Raw genomic sequence first — 18,347 nt, forward strand, 5'->3', positions numbered from 1 at the left:
CAAGGGTCACATGCCCCAACACCTATACAAACACGAGGGGTTATATCTGCCATGAATCTGCTGTGCGGGCTGAGCTTCAGAGGGAACACCCCCCCCCATGCATGATTCTCCCTGCAGACACATTTTGCAGTGTGAGTGTGTGTTTGTACAGTTGTGGTTGCCATTATTGTTTCACCCATAAATGTTTTATATTTAGATCCTACACTCAGAAAAACATTTCTCTCCTTTTATCATTTCAGCCTCTTTCAACACAGCGTCAGTCTTATCTTCTCTTCCAGGACCAAGGTCATGGATAGATGGATGCTTTGTTCACTCCCTAGGGGAAATTCATGTGTCCATTAGCTCATTGTTGATAATAAATAAACAATAATAATTAAATGAGTCCACTTCCTTTGGCTGAGCTGTTGTATAGCCTTGTGGCAGTGGGAACAGAGGATCTCCTGAACCTCTCTGTTCTGCAGAGCAGTGAGATGAGAAAGAGAGATGACTGCAAATATAACATTTCCCAAAGAAAGAGGTTGTTTGCTGAGCTACACTCCCTCTCCACGAGCCACAATGACGGGCGGACAATCCAGAAACGTGTCCCCGCGCTGACCGGCCGGTGATGGATAGCAGAAAATTCTGTCTGAAATATTTTTTAGAGGCAGAAATCTTTTTCTTTCTTTGTCCTGTGATGATTCTGCTGCAGGAGCGAGACTCCCTCACTCCCACAAAGACAAGAAAAACAAGTTCTCCCTGTCTTGCCGTTCGGTGTTTGGTGGACAGAAGCCAAAAACGGGCTTAACTGCATCTGGAGGAACCTGATTTGACCTTCAGTGGAAGACAGAGACAGTTTATCTGCTGCAGCCAACACAGTGTTTTGTCAGGAGTATGAGCAGCGCTGTGGAGGAATACTGGATACTGGAAGAACCAGAAACTGTTTACATAGGCTGAGGAAGACAGGTTGACATGGTGCATAATGAAAGAGAAACTGCTGTCTGCAGAATAAAAGAAAGTTAACCTCACCTGCACTCCAGTTTCTCCTGATGCAGTTTGACCTAACTGTTCAATCAGCAATTCATAACGGGGGGAGAGAGAGAGAGAGGAGGAGGAGGAGGAGGAGGACACAGGGGCTCACAGTGATCAGAGAACATCTCATCGGGAAGTCAGAGGTCGACTCTGACACAGTTTAGAAAACTTTTTCGTGCCCAAAGGACCCAGTTCTAAATAGAGGCCTGAAAATTCCTTGTCAGATCTTATTAAATGCCCGATGTACGGCGGGGTGAGAGGTGGGCGGGTTCACGCTCTGAAGATGTGTCGTGTTCACTGCAGGACTTTGGTGTTGAATCGACTGTTCGGATGTGAAGAATTATTCTGATGGATTGGCATTCTCATTATAATTTGATCAGTGTTTCTTTCTCGTGTGCTGATAAATGTGACGTCAGTGTAGCTGAGGGGAAATGAGGATATTTGTGTGTAACAGTGGTGGAAAGTAACTGAGTACATATGGTCGAGAATCCTACTTATATATCTGTAGAAGTGAATCATATTTTATAACCTGATCATATGTTTCTCTATAATGTGGAGGAGCAGAAATATGAAGTAACAGAAAGTGGAAATATCATGTAACGTACAATTATACTTCTAGTATAAAGTATTTTTACATAAAAATCATGTCATGACCTTATGAAATACAGTAAACTGTTAAAGATTGAATCAACCTTTTTCTTAGACGAAACACACCCCACGTGTTCATGACACAGATCATCGAGTATTTCACAGAAAAAGAAAAGATAAGAGAAAACAGATTTACGCTTTACTCCATCATCTCGTGACCCCCCCTCAGACTGAACTCCCTAAAACTACCAGCAGCTACAACAGTGAAATGCATCAGTGTAAACAGTCAGGTGATGTAATAATATAAGGTAATGTAATATATATTCATAGATCAGGCTCAGCAGCCGTTTTCTGCAGAACAAGAACTTTTCATTTTGACACTTTAAGTACATTTTGCTGATAAAACTTCTGCACTTCTTTTACTTGTTGTGGCATATTTTTACATTTTAACATTAACTGAATAACGTGTGCAGCATGTCTGTGTCACATACACTCAGTCTCTACATGTCCTTCATCTTGTGCCCCCCCCCCCCCCCCCCCCTCTACAGTGACAGCTACAGTCCTGGTGAAGCAGATGTGTGGAAACAGGTGAGCAGACTCTGTAATTACTAACACACACACACACACACACACACACACAGACGCAGTGTTTTGTTTTCACTGTGAGGATCCCTCACGTGTTCAGTTCAGCTCAGGCTGGACTTGTGTGTTTCATATGTTTCTTTGAAATGAAGGTCACACATGATAAAATGGACTTGGTCAATAAAAGCTATAGAAGCGAAGGGGTCAGTGTATTTACATATCACTGCCACCAACTTGATATTTCCCCTAAAGTGATTTACCTTCTTGTTTTTTGTTTTTTTAACTCAGTGTCGACGCTGCAGTCTGGACAACATCTGGATCTCCGCTCTCCGTTCTCTGCTCTCCGCTCGGGTCAAGGCTGCTGTTTTTAAGGTTTTATCTCTTTACATGAGCTTTATCTGCACCTCTGATGTAAATCTCATTGTAAACTATCACAAGAGCTGAGACTTTGAACCTCAAATAACATGAATGTTTGTTTTCTTCTGAGAGGTGACAAACCTCATTTCAGGAAGTGGTGATATGAAGATGAAAGCTGGTGGTTATGGCTTTACAGCCTGTGTTTAGATTTTAATAGGTTTCATTTTAGTTTTACTCACACGCTCATGTGACCTGGTCTGTTCACCTTCTATCAGTATTTTAGTTCAGTAAAATGAATGAAATCAACATCACATGTATCTGGATGTGATAATGATGTGAAGCTCTGTGTGAACCACATGAGCAGCGCCGCTTTGTGTTGACTGGGTTTGCTGGTTTTATTTAAATATTGAACGTCTGTCGACTTGTCACCGGCCACATCTGGGGACAGATTTTGGACTTCAAACCAGCTGACTGGGGACATCTTGTTTACATGAGGGAACAGGTGGTTTTCTAACAGTTGAATTCACCATGAGACAAACTGATTGTCGTAATAAGGGGTGAGGTTAAGACGTTAGAGCCGTCAGTAGAGGTGTGAGAGGGGTCAAACAGGTCTGTCTCTAAATATGGCTCAATACTTACCTTCATTTTTACATTTTCAGCCACAGATGTTTGGATCTTTTTGTTGGCAATAATGTATACCATAATCACTATATATAATAAACAGTATCACCAGACTTATCCTTTAAATTTAAAACAGTTTGGGTTCCTACCATGGCGCGTTAATGGCACTGTTAGAAAATAAAAATCAGAATTTTTGCAAATTAAGTCGTAATTTTATGAAGGGAAAGAGTTTGAATCATTTCTAGAAAAAAATGTTGGAATATTTCAACAACAAAGAATATTTTGAAGAATAAAAGTGACACAGTTTCTAGAAAGAAGTTATAATATTGTGAGAAAAAAGTCAATATTTTAAGAAAATTAAGTAAATAGTTTTTTTTTGTTTGAAAAAAGTGATAATACTGTGTAAAAAAAAGGTGTTGAGAACCAGTGTTGTTATATATATATGTATGTTATGGATCAATTAGATTAAATGTGTGTGTTCATAACTCTATAATAAGTTTCTTACAGTAATTTGAGCTCATCAACATCCTTCATTTAGCACGTAAAACCTGAAATATTACGACGCTTTTATTTCATTTTATTTGTAAACACACTTAAAACCTTTTCTCTGAATATTCTCCATATCTCAGATTATTTTGGGAGCGCCTGATAAAATCTCCTCCAGGTCGCCTTGACTCGTGGCTACGCCCCTGTCAGGTGTGCAGGTGAGGTCAGAGTTCGCCTCCAGGGAATGAAACCAAGCTAATGCATACGTCCACACACTACACGTGCATGTATGCGCGTCCCTCGTGTCTCTCTGAAAGGGTTAAACTCATAGTAAAATCCATCTCCTCAGAGCTCCGCCTCCCAATTGTTGAGGCTGTGCGCCTCAGAAATCACACCACTCCAGATCCCGCCTTCCCCCTCCTGGGCCCCTCTCGGCCCCACCCACCCCTGGACCACATTGAAATGGGTCTGATGTTGTTGTCAAACATTACAGTGTGCAGAGCATCCCTCCTCAGACCTTCCAGCAGGAGCATCTCTAACGCAGCAGAGCGCAAGGAGGCGACGGCCAGAGCCTCTGCTACTACAGGTGTGGTGACAGTAACACACATCAGACCAAACAGGCTTCCAGTGTTCATGCATCTCCCAGTGCGTCTGCAAAACATGGGACTGCCGTCTCTGCTGCTTCTCCTCTGCTCCCTCCTTCACACAAGTAAGTTCAAATTTCCTATTTTCATTTAATCGTTAATTAGCTCCATTTCTTTTCTTTTTTTTTGGTCTTGACATCTGCATCAAACACGTGCAAAATAACCCCGTGCTTCAGCCTGATGTTTGATAAAAACAAACAAACAAACAAACAAAAAAAGTATATTTATATAACACTAGGATATAATTGAGGTTTGGGTCGTGCGGGTTTAAATTGCCCACTCCTCTGACAGCACCGGATGCAAGGTGATGGGGGGAGGGCGCAGTTATTCACAGAATGTAGGTCAAATCTCTCCCACTCTCCCTTTTCTCTCTCACAATGAAACCTCGAGGGGGGAAAAAAAAGATGTTGCACGTCCTCTCCACCTCAGACTTTACCACAGCTGAACAGTTAAAGTCCTCCGTTTGTTTTTTCTATCTTTTATCTTTTTTTTGTTGTTGTTTATTTTTATGCGGTTGTTTTTTTAATCGGTTTATCCGTTTTTCTTCTGACCGGCTTTTTGAATGAAGCTGCGCGTTTTGTGCTTTTCATTTACTGGCGCTCAGCTCACAGCAGGTTCAAGCAGCCAATGAGGTCTGAGCAGTGTGTGTGTGTGTGTGTGCGTGCGCGTGTTTCTTTTTTGAAGCTGTTGCCATTCATAATGTGGGAAAAGGCGCTACTTGTATTTAAATCACAGTAGAAATTAAATCACCGTAAAAAAACAACAAAAGAAAACCATCATGAGAGCATTTGGATGAATTTGAGTTTGACCAGTATTACTGATATTCTTCCAACATGATGCAATATCCAGCCTGTTTGCAGGAGCCCCCCTCCACACCAGCCCGCCCCCCTCACTCACGCGGTCCTTGCTTACCTGAAACGCCCCATACTGTGGAAATGAATGGACACCCTCTAACTCATCCTCCAACACAAACACTGACATTGTCTTGAGGCAGCATTCCTGTGGTTTTGGTTGTACGCTCGGAGACGTGAAGTCACTGCCAGACCAGTTCCCTGTGTGCCGGTTCTGGGAAACGCTGTGTGGCGAAACATGTTGGGGCTGGTTGTCACCTGGCCACATTTCCACACCAGTCACAGAGGTGTGTGTCATTTCTGTCCCCCCACCCCCCCGTGTTGCGAAATACTCGTCTCACACTCGTGTTTGGACAGGAGAGTTTTTTTATTTTTGTCACCTTGAGGAGAAATCCATCATCTAATGGTAGTGGTGTAACAAAGGAGATTTCATTTTCAAATCATTTAAAAGAATAATCAATGAAACACAGCAGACGTATGAGAATAGCCAACAAACACATGTAGTTATCTCCCAGCACGGAGTTTTACTGTGATCAATAATGCTGCCATTCAGCCCAGTTTGTCTTACAAAGTCTGGACTTTAAGCCCGTTGAGTAAATAGCTGCGTGAACTTGGGATTTGTGTAACGTGTCCTCAGTTTCAGGGAATGAGAGCTGATCTATAAAGCGAGAAACTCCACCGTGTGTTTTTCTTCTGTATTAAGCACCAGGATATCCTCTTTGATAAAAACACGTTTGTCAACATGAAACTCTTCGTTATCTTTATGGCCGGGGCGACAATGCACAGCCTTTTCACGGGAAGTCATAAGGAAGCAACAGCCTCTCCTTGTTTGACTGCATCTAAAGCAAAAAGCATGACTTCTAGCACCAGATGTTTGACTTCACCCACAAGCTGAAGTATTGTTTACTGTGCTGGAGCACGTGCACGGATACATCATGTATGATTTATCTTTTTTTTTTTTTCCAGCTTGTAGCTCACAAACTCAGGAAAATTTAAATAGTCAAACGTAAATATTTAATTTCAAACATAAAGTTGCTGTGAAGATGCTAAATGCGCCTAAGCTTCTGGTGCTGCTACGCCTCCCTCCGGGCCCCTGTCAGAAACAGGTGGCCATGCGAGGTTTTGAGGCCCCGGGGCCACAGGGAAGAATGGCCTTGAGTACCTTCTCATCAAGTGCTGTCTGTCTGATGTACAGTCTAATTGGTTCTTCCAGTTCAGTGGCTTCATCGGGTCCATTAAAAGAAGGGGGTTGGGAGGGCGACTCTGTGTCTTCAGTGGTTTTGCTGGCAGCGACCTTAACTGGTGGAAAATGGGATTTTTATTGTGGTTATGAACTTGTCGTATCAGCAGCTCTCTGCTGATAGTGATAAATGCAGGTTGGACCGCAGTACCTCTGTTTGACCTGTAGTTTAACTATTTATTTGCCCTATTTAAACACATAGAAACATGCACATGTGTGTTCATGTGTGTGTCATGCCAGATTACATACCTCTCGGCCCCTCGCTCCTCTGGCAGCAAATTTATCACCATCTCTGCCTTTGAAGAAGACATAGTCCCTCCCATACTGTAATGAAACCCAACTGGAGATGCCAAAACATTTCTCTGAGTAACATCATCCCTGAAGAGAAGGTATAAGGCTAACTTTGGTCCCGACTGAAATATCTTAACAACTAGAGGATGGATTTCCATGACATTTCATTCAGACATTCACTGTCCCCAGAGGATGATCCCAATTTTCCTCTAGTGCCACCGGCAGGTTGACATTTGAGTGCTGCTACAGACATTCATGGCTGCCCCCCCCCCCTCCCCCCTCTCTGGATTAATTGTAATAACATTTATGATCATTTAACTTTTCCTTCATCATCAGCTCATCAGCTGTACTTTGTGCTTACTGCTAAATAACAAACATTAGCCATGTCATGATGTACATGGATAAATAAGAGCAGCTTGTTTGTAAGTTATGTTAAAAGAATCCAAGTCTGAGATTGTAGATGTATGCAAGAACTGATGTTTTCAACCTCCAATAGTGGGAGCAAAAATATTAATCAAAATTGGATCACAAAAAATAACAAATAAACAAGCGTCAGCATGCTAACATGCTAAACCATTACGGTGAACATGGTAAACATTATATCTGCAAAACGCCAGCATGTTAGCATTGTCTGTGTGAGCCTCTTGCCATGTTAGCATTAGCATTTAGCTCAGAGCAATGCTGCGAGTGTGACTTCACTTCTTTTCATTCGCAGCCATGCATGTGTTCATGAAGAGTCTTCCTGTATTGGTTCCTGGGAGTTTGAGAACTAAAATATCTGTATATATATATCTTTCTAATATGCTTTTATCTGAAGTGTGTGTGTTTATATCTGTCTGTCACAGATGCATTTACCACATGCGGAACAAAGCAGTTCGAGTGCGGGAACGGGAGATGCATCACGGTCAGATGGGTGTGCGATGGCTCCGATGACTGTGGAGACGGCACTGATGAACTTCCTGGTACCTGTTGTGAGTATCATGAGAATGGATTTGTCAAACCAATCCATAATCCCCCAGTCTCATTATTATAGTCTCATTTACTATTACTCACTTACTACTTTAAAAATCTCTTTTTATTGAGAATGATATTCACATGTCACAGCGCTCCATCATCTCTTATACATTATATTCCCATTAAACATAAAACTGAAAAACAAATCTGTACCTTCCATACCTTTTTAGTCTCTTAGTTAATCAAAATGTAAAAAATCAATACTAATAATAGATATATATTATAATAATTGATTAAATAAACAAATGAGTAAATAATAAAAGAGGTAAATAATAATAATAACTGTGTTTATCACTTCTAGCGGCTAAAACGTGTCGGCCGACAGAGTTCAGCTGCATGGACCGTCTGAACCAGTGTATCCCCAGCACCTGGCGCTGTGATGGAGTAGCTGACTGCGAGAATGGGACTGATGAAGACACCTGTGGTGAGTCTGAAGGCCCACACATCTCACTCACCATCTCCTCAAACATCCTTTCACCCTAACCTCCTGCTCTAATGTTTCCCCGGTCATCCATCCCTCTGCTCTCGTAGCGCCAAAGCAGTGCACAGACAACGAGTTCCGCTGCAGGAGCGGCCAGTGCGTGTCGGCCTCCTTTGTGTGCGACGACGAGGCAGACTGCGACGACGGCAGCGACGAGGCCACCTGCCCGCCCGTCACCTGCAGCGCCACGGCCTTCCAGTGCAACAACACCGTTTGTGTGCCGCGCCTGTGGGCCTGCGACGGTGACACCGACTGCACCGACGGCTCGGACGAGTGGCCCCAGAACTGTGGTACAAAGACACCGGCCTCTGCTCCCACTCATCAGTGCTCCTCCCTGGAGTTCAGCTGTGGAAGTGGAGAGTGCATCCACGGCAGCTGGAAGTGTGACGGAGGAGCCGACTGCCTCGATCGATCGGATGAAGCCGACTGTGGTAAGGGCGACTTCGACGTTCACTACGCGAGAGCAACGGTTAACTTTTGCATTCATAACGGTTGATTACTGAAGATTACTGAACACACCGGCGAATTAAACAATATCACACTGGTGAACAACATCACCACCTCTGGTGTGATATTGCTTTTATACAACAGTTCTACCAGCGCCATATTAGTTAAATAAACAACAATAGATTGTGATTTATTTGTTTATTTTATCATTTATTTGGCGATGCCAACACAAATAGTTCCACAACTGGGCTGATACTGGACTGTTGCTAAGCAACACATAAACATTTTCCCATACCTGCACAGTGCACACTAGCTTCCCAGCAAACGGGTAACCCTTAGGAAACGTGCCCTAAAGGGAGCCTTTAAATTTTACAACCTTTAAACCTTTCCTCTACGTTTTTGAGGAACCTTCAGAGAACCTTAAGGGGATGTTCTCTAAAGGTTCTCTAAAGGTTCTACAAACACAGCCTTCCAGAAACATTCCTGGAAGGTTTCGCTAACAAAGTTAGCTGGGCACTAGCAACCTAGCTAACAAAGTTAGCTGGGTTGCTAGTAAGAAAGTATTTAAGAAAGTATTTAAGTATTCAGGCTTCTTCCCTTCATCCTTTTCTGACAACCAGACATCATTTAATTGAAATGTTACTTCTGGAAATATTTTTGTAAAAATAAATAAATAAATAAAATAAATACATAGTTTGTTACAATCTTAGATAACAACCGTTCACGTACCGATAATTATCGGTTAAGCGGAGTGATACATATAGTTAAAAGTCCCAGTGCTGTTATACTCTATATCAGCACTCATGGAATGCCTCTCGTCCAATTAAATTACTTGGTCGGAGCTAACTGTTGTATAACTGTTGTTGCGTCATCTCTTGTGCTCACTCCGCATTTCTGCCTCCAGCTCGTCCCACCTGTCGTCCTGATGAGTTTAGATGCGGCGATGGCACTTGCATCCATGGGAGCCGTCAGTGCAACCACCAATATGACTGCGGGGACATGAGTGATGAAACGGGCTGTGTCAACGGTACGACCCTGTTCCCCCAGCCCTCCCTGACCCTGGTTACTGGCGGGCAAATGAACCATCAGATCTCTAGTCTGTGTCTCTGTCACCTGATCCCGTGTTATTGTTTCCACGTGTCATGCGCAGCGACCCACTGTGATGGCCCGACCAGGTTTAAGTGCCGCAGCGGCGAGTGTATTAGCATGGAGAAGGTGTGTGACAAGCACCGTGATTGCAGGGATTGGTCAGATGAGCCTCTGAGGGAATGTGGTGAGTGCATAACTGTCTGGTTAATTACTACCTGTGTGTATTTAATGAGGGTGTAGCTGAAAAATCCTCCAAAAAAAAAAACCCCAATCCTTTTCTTCTTCCCCCTGAAGGCTCCAATGAGTGCCTGTACAACAACGGCGGCTGCTCTCATATCTGCAAAGACCTGAAAATCGGATACGAGTGCCTGTGTCCTGCTGGATTCAGCCTGGTTGACACCAAACGCTGTGAAGGTAACAGCCTCTCATGCAGTTAACATCAGTAATAGTCAAATATCCATGTGCTTTTTCATGCTAACGTGAACTTCAGTCACATTAACAAATGATGCCAAGTGACCTGTTTACTCTTAGTGTCCTGTCAGATAAAGAGGGATCTCGTAATTCTCGTAATGGACACGGGGATTCAGCTTTCGTTACACTGTCTACGTGTGTTTCGTTTAATTTTTTATATCCAATTTCTTTTTTTCTCTCCTTCATTGAATCAGACATCGATGAGTGCGCCAACCCTGATACCTGCAGCCAGATCTGCATCAACCAGATAGGCAGTTACAAGTGCGAGTGTGAGGAGGGTTACCAAGTTGACCCGGCAACCAAATCCTGCAAGGCCGTCGGTAAATACGAGCTCTGTGTTCTTTCTAGAGTGTTTGCTGTAATATTATGTAAGGGTTATATGTTGAATAGCCTTGTCAAATGTTGTATTTCCTGTTGCATTGTACATGTAAGATTAAGAATTTAATCTCCTCTTATTTCCTCCCATTTTGTGTAAGGAACTATAAGCTAAAAAGCTTTTGTGCATAATTTAAATTATTGGACATATTTTTTGACTGACACCTTTGATCTGGTGCTAAAGCGCATCATAACCCTGCACAGTCTATGAATATTGAAACAACAAATCCACTTAGTGTTGATTATGTGCTGTGATTCGACAAAGGTATCCTTTTACAACATTAAAAGTTTGTGCCGATAGCTCAGCTGTTTAAACGTCCTTGCAGCAGTGACCCGGGTTCAAATCCAACACTGAATGTCAACCCTGTCTCTCTCCCTTCTTTCCTGTTTATCTCCAATGATTAAATTAAACTAAATTAAATTAAATTAAATTAAATTAACGCTAACAAGACACAAGACAAAATCAAGGATATGCTGATTTCTTAGGAAAATGTGGTTTTAATTTCAGTTCAACTTTAGACAAATATTCAAACAAAATTACTAATAAAAACCAACCCATCTACTCTTATTTTGTAGGAACAATAGCGTACCTTTTCTTCACCAACCATCATGAGGTCAGAAAGATGACTTTGGACAAAAGTGAGTACACCAGAGTGATCCCCCGTCTAAAGAACGTCGTGGCTCTGGACATGAACATGGCCGCCAAAGAGATCTACTGGTCAGACATCTCCCAGAAGAAAATCTACCGGTGAGTAAGACATGACAGTCGGGTTGACAACAGTCGCTGTTTCCTGTGCTCCTGTTTTGACGCCTGCTTTCATTTTCTATCTAGAGCTCAGATGGACTCGGCTGAAGACTCCACTCGTCACAGCATAGTGGTCGACAGCGACATCGATGCTCCCGAAGGCATCGCCTTCGACTGGATCCATGGTAACCTGTATTGGACTGACAGCATACGCTGCACCATCTCCGTGGTAACTGCTGATGGCCGCCGTCGTAAAACTCTCTTCCACCAAGACTTATCGAAGCCCCGCGCTATAGTGGTCGACCCCCACAGCAAGTAAGTCTAATAAAAGTACAGTAATGGTTAACTCTGTTTTCTTTATGTCTGTGAAACCCAAAGGAATCAAATGTTTTTAATCAGTTTGATTTACGATATTTTTTCTCCTCGCAGCTTCATTTACTGGACAGACTGGGGAAACCCTGCTAAGATTGAGAAGGCGGGTCTTAACGGAGGAGACCGCGCCGCTCTGGTCACCGACAACATTGTGTGGCCTAATGGCATCACACTGGGTAAATGCAGCGTCCATCTCTTCTCTGGTTTCAAGTTGTTTTTTTTTTTGTTTTATTATCAATTCATGTGAATGGCAGTGGTCACTCTGGTCTGACCTGTTGACCCTCCCCCACCTGCTTCCTCCGCAGACCTGTTGAACCAGCGGCTCTACTGGGTGGACTCTAAGCTGCACACCCTCTCCAGTATCGACGTGCAGGGCGGTGGCCGACGCACCCTCATCATCGACGAAGACAAGCTGGCTCACCCACTGGGACTCACTGTGTTTGAGGTGGATATTTACCATCTGATAAACTCTGTTACACATAAACCCACAGCCTGTGAAACATGGCGTGTCATGACCTCCTCGCTGCACGTGCCTCCAGTAGTGTTCCTCACCGCTACTCTCCAATCTCTTAAATGTTCAAGCTTTGTTGTTTTTTTGTTTTTTTTGTGCTTCCAGGAGAAAGTGTTCTGGACGGACATCAGCAACAACGCCATTCTCAGCGCAAACAGGCTGACAGGTGATGACATTACACCGGTGGCGGAGCACCTGTCGTCACCAGAGGACATTATTCTCTACCACAACCTCAAACAACCTGCTGGTAAGAGACGTCGCACACCAGTATTACACTGTCATTAAAAATAGGTAACGGTCCAATTTATTTGGTTCATTTTGATGATATTGATGCGGAGGCAGTGAAATATGCAACAAATGCAACAATGGTAAATAGGGTTACTAATTTGCATAGGAGATCAATATTTGCCTTTTTTTAATATTGAAAAAATATTGTCATGCGCTGCTAGTTCTAGGGATCATTTACTGCAAGGAAACCATATGTTTAAGTAACTTTATTGGCAATTATAGACTTTTTCTGCTTTAGTCTGGTCGGGAGTTTCTGCTCTAACTGCATAAATTCAGGGTTTGGGTTTCAGTGGATCCGTAGTGTCAAAATCCATTACAGTTCAAATAAAGACTTTAGACTGTATCAGGGAAACACTAAATATTTCAAATTTTTTGCATGAAAAATATCAGAGATGAAATAATTGACTTTAAAGGAATAGTTTGAAGTTTTGAGAAATATATTTATTTGCTTTCTTGCCAAACGGTTGGTAAAACTCTGTACAGTAAATATGTAGCTAGTTAGAGTCAGTAGCTTGTTAACTTCCAACTAGTTAGTCAGCTTTAGAGGTGTTAGCAGGCAAATTTTGCCAGGCTAGCTGTTTCCGCCTGTTTCCAGGCTAAGCTAGGCTAACCGGCTGCTTGTTGGTTAGCTTAGCTTGTAAGCTTAAATGTAGCATAAAGACATGAGACGGGTATCACTCGTCTTGTCGTGTCTCTGCAAGAAAGTGGTTCATGTTCCAAAGTGTCAAAATATTACTTAAATATGATTATAATGATACTCAACTAAAACTGAATCCCCCTTTTTGTTACAGGGAGGGATTGGTGCCATGTGTCCAACGGCGGCTGTGAATTCATGTGTCTGGCAGCTCCTCAAGTGGGAAGACATCCTCCCAAATACACCTGCGTCTGTCCGGATAACATGATGCTAGCCAGAGATATGAGAGCATGTGTACCTGGTGTGTAAATTATCCAAAAAAATTACAAAATCATAATTTAATTATTCCTGTCTTTTAGATAGAATATTTGCATTAGCTCAGTGCTGACTCTCACCCCTCCCCCAGTGCCACCTGGGACCGCAACCAGGACCACACCCAGGCCCACACCCAGGCCCACACCCAGGACTACACCCAGGACTACACTCAGGACTACACTCAGGACTACACTCAGGCCCACACCCAGAACCACACCCAGAACCACACCAGAACCCCAGGTCCATACCACCACCACAGTGCCTATCGTGATCACCAGCTCTGCGGCCAAGCCAGCACCACACACCGCCAAGCCACCGGTCAGGACCACCACACCTCCACCGAGGACCCCCTCACCCCCGCCAATGAAGCCTAAAATTTCCCAGGCCACCACAGAGGCTCCCGTCACCTCTCCAGGCGAGTTCCAGTGGTGTTATAGTTGGTGTATTTTAGAGAAGAGCAGTCAAACAGTGTAGACATGTTACATTCCTGTTTTGAAGAACTTGAAGGCAACACCAAAGAAGCAGCTGGAAAACAGCTCCGCCGCGTGACAATAATTTCAATATTTAAAACATAATTCATGTCTCTGCGATGTTGATTTTCATCCTGCACTGCCCCGATGTGACGCTAGTTTCATGTTTCATTAACTGTGTTCACGTTTCCTTCAGATATCCGACGTGAATTTGCTGCAGCCATACCTGCCTCCAACGCCCCAGTGGCTCTGTACATCGTCTTACCTCTGGGTGAGTCGCTTTGGCAGCCGCTACAAAGGCAGCGTCTACACACAAAAAAAGAAATTATTCAAAATATATTCAAAATAATAACAGCAACCAATCATCTCTCTCTGGGTCTCTTCCTCCCGTGTAGCGATTGTTTGTCTCGTGGCCGTTGGCGTCGTGCTGCTCTGGAGGAACTACAGGCTGAAGAACACCAACACGATTCACTTCGACAACCCCGTCTACCAGAAAACCACCGAGGACCAGGTTCACATTTGGAGGAGCCACAGCCCCGACGGTTACGCCTACCCTAAAGTGAGTCTAAGACGCGTCACTTCAACTAGTTTATTTTTTTTTTACTGAGATTTAACTGAATTCCTCATCTGTTTTAGAGATTTTTTAAAAAATCCGAATTTCACTTATTTTGCAACTCTGTCATGTTATGTCTGACATCTTTTTTTTTTTTTATTATTTGCTGTCCTTTCAGAGACAAGTTGTGAGCTTGGATGAAGAGGCAGACAATCCAGCCTTCACAGATAACTGAAAAATATCAGCGCAGTGGAAAGAAGAGCGTCGATGATAAGCTACCTTGGACGTCCTTTTGTATTTTTACCTCACTCAGTACAAAGATATGGAAGTCAGAGCCAGTCTCAGACAAGCTTGAACCACTATATCCTCACAGATGAATAAGCGCTCTACAGTAGAAAAACCAGGGTGAAACACTTTTTTTTTTTCGTCCACCAAATCATACCAAATCATCCGCTGATGGATTCCTCAATATAAAGTTGTTGTTTTGTTTTTTTTTTTACTTGTTATCGTAACTGTGATCCTGACGATATATCTGGAGAACTCTGTCGTTGTTAAAGCCACATGTTGTCTTGCTGCGTGCGTCAGTTTGACTGAACTCATTTGATGCAGCTCGTAAATTGGGATTTCCGTCCAGCACATGTTACGTCACATCATGTTACACGTTCACAAATGAGTGTTGTAAATATCACGGTCACTTATTTTTGTCTTCCAGTGCTAAGTGACAAGCTGTTAATGGCACATTATCATATCTTGAACTATTTATAGTTTAAAGCAACAGTAGATATTTTGGGAAATATGCATAGTCACTTTGTTGCTTAGAATGAAGCTAAAACCAGCAACGAGGCAGTTAGCTTAGCTTAGCTTAGCATAAAGACAGGAAACAGGGAAAAGCAGCTGCTTCGAAAAGCCGCCAACCAGCACCTCTAAAGCTCTGAAGCTCACTATCATGTTTTAACGTGTTTATTTAATCCGTTTATGAGCGAATTTAGTGCTCTGAAGTTTTTGTTGTTTCTGTGAGGTGGTCAGGAAATCAAGAAATTATAGAACGTAACTTCCTGTAAAACCACAACAGTCATGATCAGATTTATATTTTGTATATATTAAACAAATGTGATACGGTGCGTCAGTTAATGAGCTTTTGGTGCCGGTTGGTAGAAAACAGCTAGGCTAACTGTTTCCCTGTTTCCGGTCTTTATGCTAAGCTAAGCGAAGCAAATGTCACCTTTAATCTACACACGTGAGAGTGGAGCCAGTTTTCTCGTCTCACTCTTGACAAGAAAGCAAATAAGTGTTTTTCTCCCCATAATGTCAAACTATTCCTCTGCTTGTTCACCGGAAGCAAGAAAATCGGAGCCGGTTTTATCCCAAGACGAACACTAACACGAATTCAGCATGTGCCAGTTTAACCAGTGTGACCTCAGTAAGTTTCATAGTGATTTTTTTACGCTAGCAGTTGCCTCCGTAGACGAGCTAAAATATAACCCAAAGGGACCTAGAGTCACTGCTGTAGGTAACCTCAGTGAAAACACACTGTGCCTTGAACACTGTATTCTGTGTTCGTCTTCAGATTTCACTTTTCACCATATGTCTTTGAGGCTAGCCGGTTGTTCGCAGTGTCCTTCAGCAGCTGTCTGTAGTTTCACAGTTTCCCAGGTGCTTTTCCTGCTCCATTCTCCTGATTTGCGATCGGCTGTCTGTGCATTGGAGAGTCATCTTTAAATTTTCCTTCCCCGTGACCCCCCCACCACCTCCCCACCACCTCCTCAGGAGGACCACTGCATTCCCCAAAGTCAGAAAAGCTTTTGAAGCAGCCACGTGTGAGCAGTGGGGCCTAGTCCAACGCTCTCTACCGTGGCACGTGTATATATTCACATCCTCCCTTTGGACCAGAACTTCAGTTTGCCTTATTCCAGCCGTCCTGACAAAACAAAGCCATGTGCCATATCGCTATTTTTAAAACTCAGCGACTGTTTGAGCTCATTTATTCGTTTTACTGATAAATATGTGCCTTTGTAATTACACAATTTGTTCACATGTTCTCGTTGGGGCTATTGAACTCTGTATAAGATCAACGTGTCTGCCTGTTTACAATGACTTGTTTGAGGTACGTGGCGGCGTTACATGCAGGTGAGGTTACACCTAACAAAGATGTTGTTGTGATGTGGGTCGATGAGTCGAGAGGCTTTTTGTAAGAGAAAGTAATCCATAAGTGCAAGTGAAGCTGTACATAAATTCAAATCCACTAATGTGCAGATTAAGTGTGTAAATATAATGTTCATAAATGTAAATATTTGTTCTTTATGTTTTTGTTTTTTTTTGGTAATAATGTCAATGTCTTAACCTTTGTTGTGAACTTTTGCTGTACATAAATAAATGCTTCTATTTATTATAGAATCAGTTTTCTCCGGGTTCAGTTTTTGAAGACTCGTGTCTGAATTTACTTTGATGCACAGCTTGTTAACAGTTTGAATTAACTAATGTTGTTGTTGTGTTGAGTTTTTATCCATTACTAGAAGCAAACTATTACACCTATTTATGTTACTTAAATTAACTATATCTTTCAGGTAAATATTTCAACTGTCCTTTACATTTAATTAACAATCTCAATTGTTTATTCAGTTTTAGCTGTTTGAACTATTTATCCATGAGTTAGTGTTAACTTGCTTTGTTCAGACCCTCAAGTTGATGGACAGTTTACTGTTATTGTAAATCACCACAAATATTTCTATAGACATTTTTTTAAATCAATTCACACTTATTTTTTTGTTGAGTAAGTTGAGTTCAGTTGATTTTTTGAAGCTTTTCCACAAGGTTCCTGCTTCTGGTTGAGAATCACTTCCTGTACTACAGCACTACATCACACATACTTTCATTTTTTTACCATTTCTTCAGAAACTATTTGGATATTTTTTCCGATCTTCTTCTCCTTTCCTTTGCTCCTACCTGGTGCTAAGTACTTTGGTGATATGCTCAAACTGCTATGCCTTACTTCCCTTCTCTGTGTTGTTATCACGGGGGCTGAAATGCTGCTTGAGATACGTGGCAGATGAAAACTTTTGGAAAACGGACAGCACCGTGTTTTGTTGTCAAACGGCTTTGGTATGCAGACTTGGCTGAAAACGTGAGGGGGTTTTTTTCCCCCTCTTTTTTCTGGGGGGGCTGGCTGTGCTTTTGTTGTTCTTAGATGGAATACAAGACCATTTTCCTAGAAAGTCCAGACGTCACGGTGAAAGGCAAAACCACAGTTTCTAAGAAATTCTCCAACACTGTGAGACCACATGTAGGAAAAATAACAACAGGGTCTGAGTGTTTTTCCACATAAAATTAAAAGATATAATAACTAACTAGATTAGTCTGAATACATTGATAAATACCCCATATAATTTGGTAATTATCACATTTTTGTTTATATTTTGATCATACAATTTCATCATCAAATTGGCAGTTGTAACAGTAAAGTATATGGATCGTATTTATACAAGCAGATGCAGAAAGAGAGGATCCCATGACTCCAGGCCGAGCTGGGTAGACGTATGCATGAGCAGTTTGTAATGTGCATATTCATGTTTTGATGCACACACACAGACACAAAAAAACATTTTATCAAATCTTTCAAATCCGTGTTTTGTGGAAGCTTTGACAGGCCTTCACAACAACAGCTCCCAGTGATGAGAGGGGAAACAAAACAGCTCTGTGACCATAAAGATCTGTGGTCAAACCAACCAGTGGGTAGGGCACGTGCAAAGATCAAGGCTGAGCAAGAGCGGAAGTGTTGAGCTGATAACACGAGTCAGGGAAAAGATGCAGTGATACATCTACAGACGTGTGCAAAACATACAGATAAAAAAACAAGCGGTCCCTGCTGACGGTAGACCACTCCCCAGGGGAAAATGTAAACACTACATGATTATTAA

The 18,347-nt window shown here is 42.4% G+C and overlaps 1 protein-coding gene across 1 annotated transcript; it reads left to right on the plus strand.

Moving 5' to 3' along the window:
- The first annotated feature begins 4,154 nt into the window (after positions 1–4,154).
- Positions 4,155–16,802, plus strand: ldlr (low density lipoprotein receptor). The gene is made up of 18 exons (XM_022767437.1): positions 4,155–4,351; positions 7,514–7,639; positions 7,984–8,106; positions 8,214–8,594; positions 9,515–9,637; positions 9,761–9,883; positions 9,994–10,113; positions 10,365–10,490; positions 11,122–11,293; positions 11,378–11,605; positions 11,720–11,838; positions 11,968–12,107; positions 12,279–12,420; positions 13,253–13,396; positions 13,502–13,825; positions 14,077–14,151; positions 14,276–14,439; positions 14,612–16,802. Exons 1-18 carry the CDS (start codon positions 4,276–4,278, stop codon positions 14,666–14,668), a joined length of 2,763 nt encoding a protein of 920 aa, XP_022623158.1. The 5' UTR covers positions 4,155–4,275; the 3' UTR covers positions 14,669–16,802.
- The last annotated feature ends 1,545 nt before the right edge of the window (positions 16,803–18,347 follow it).

The sequence above is a fragment of the Seriola dumerili genome, unplaced genomic scaffold, assembly GCF_002260705.1.
Source record: "Seriola dumerili isolate Sdu_G_001 unplaced genomic scaffold, Sdu_1.0 BDQW01001191.1, whole genome shotgun sequence".
Lineage (NCBI taxonomy): Eukaryota > Metazoa > Chordata > Actinopteri > Carangiformes > Carangidae > Seriola > Seriola dumerili.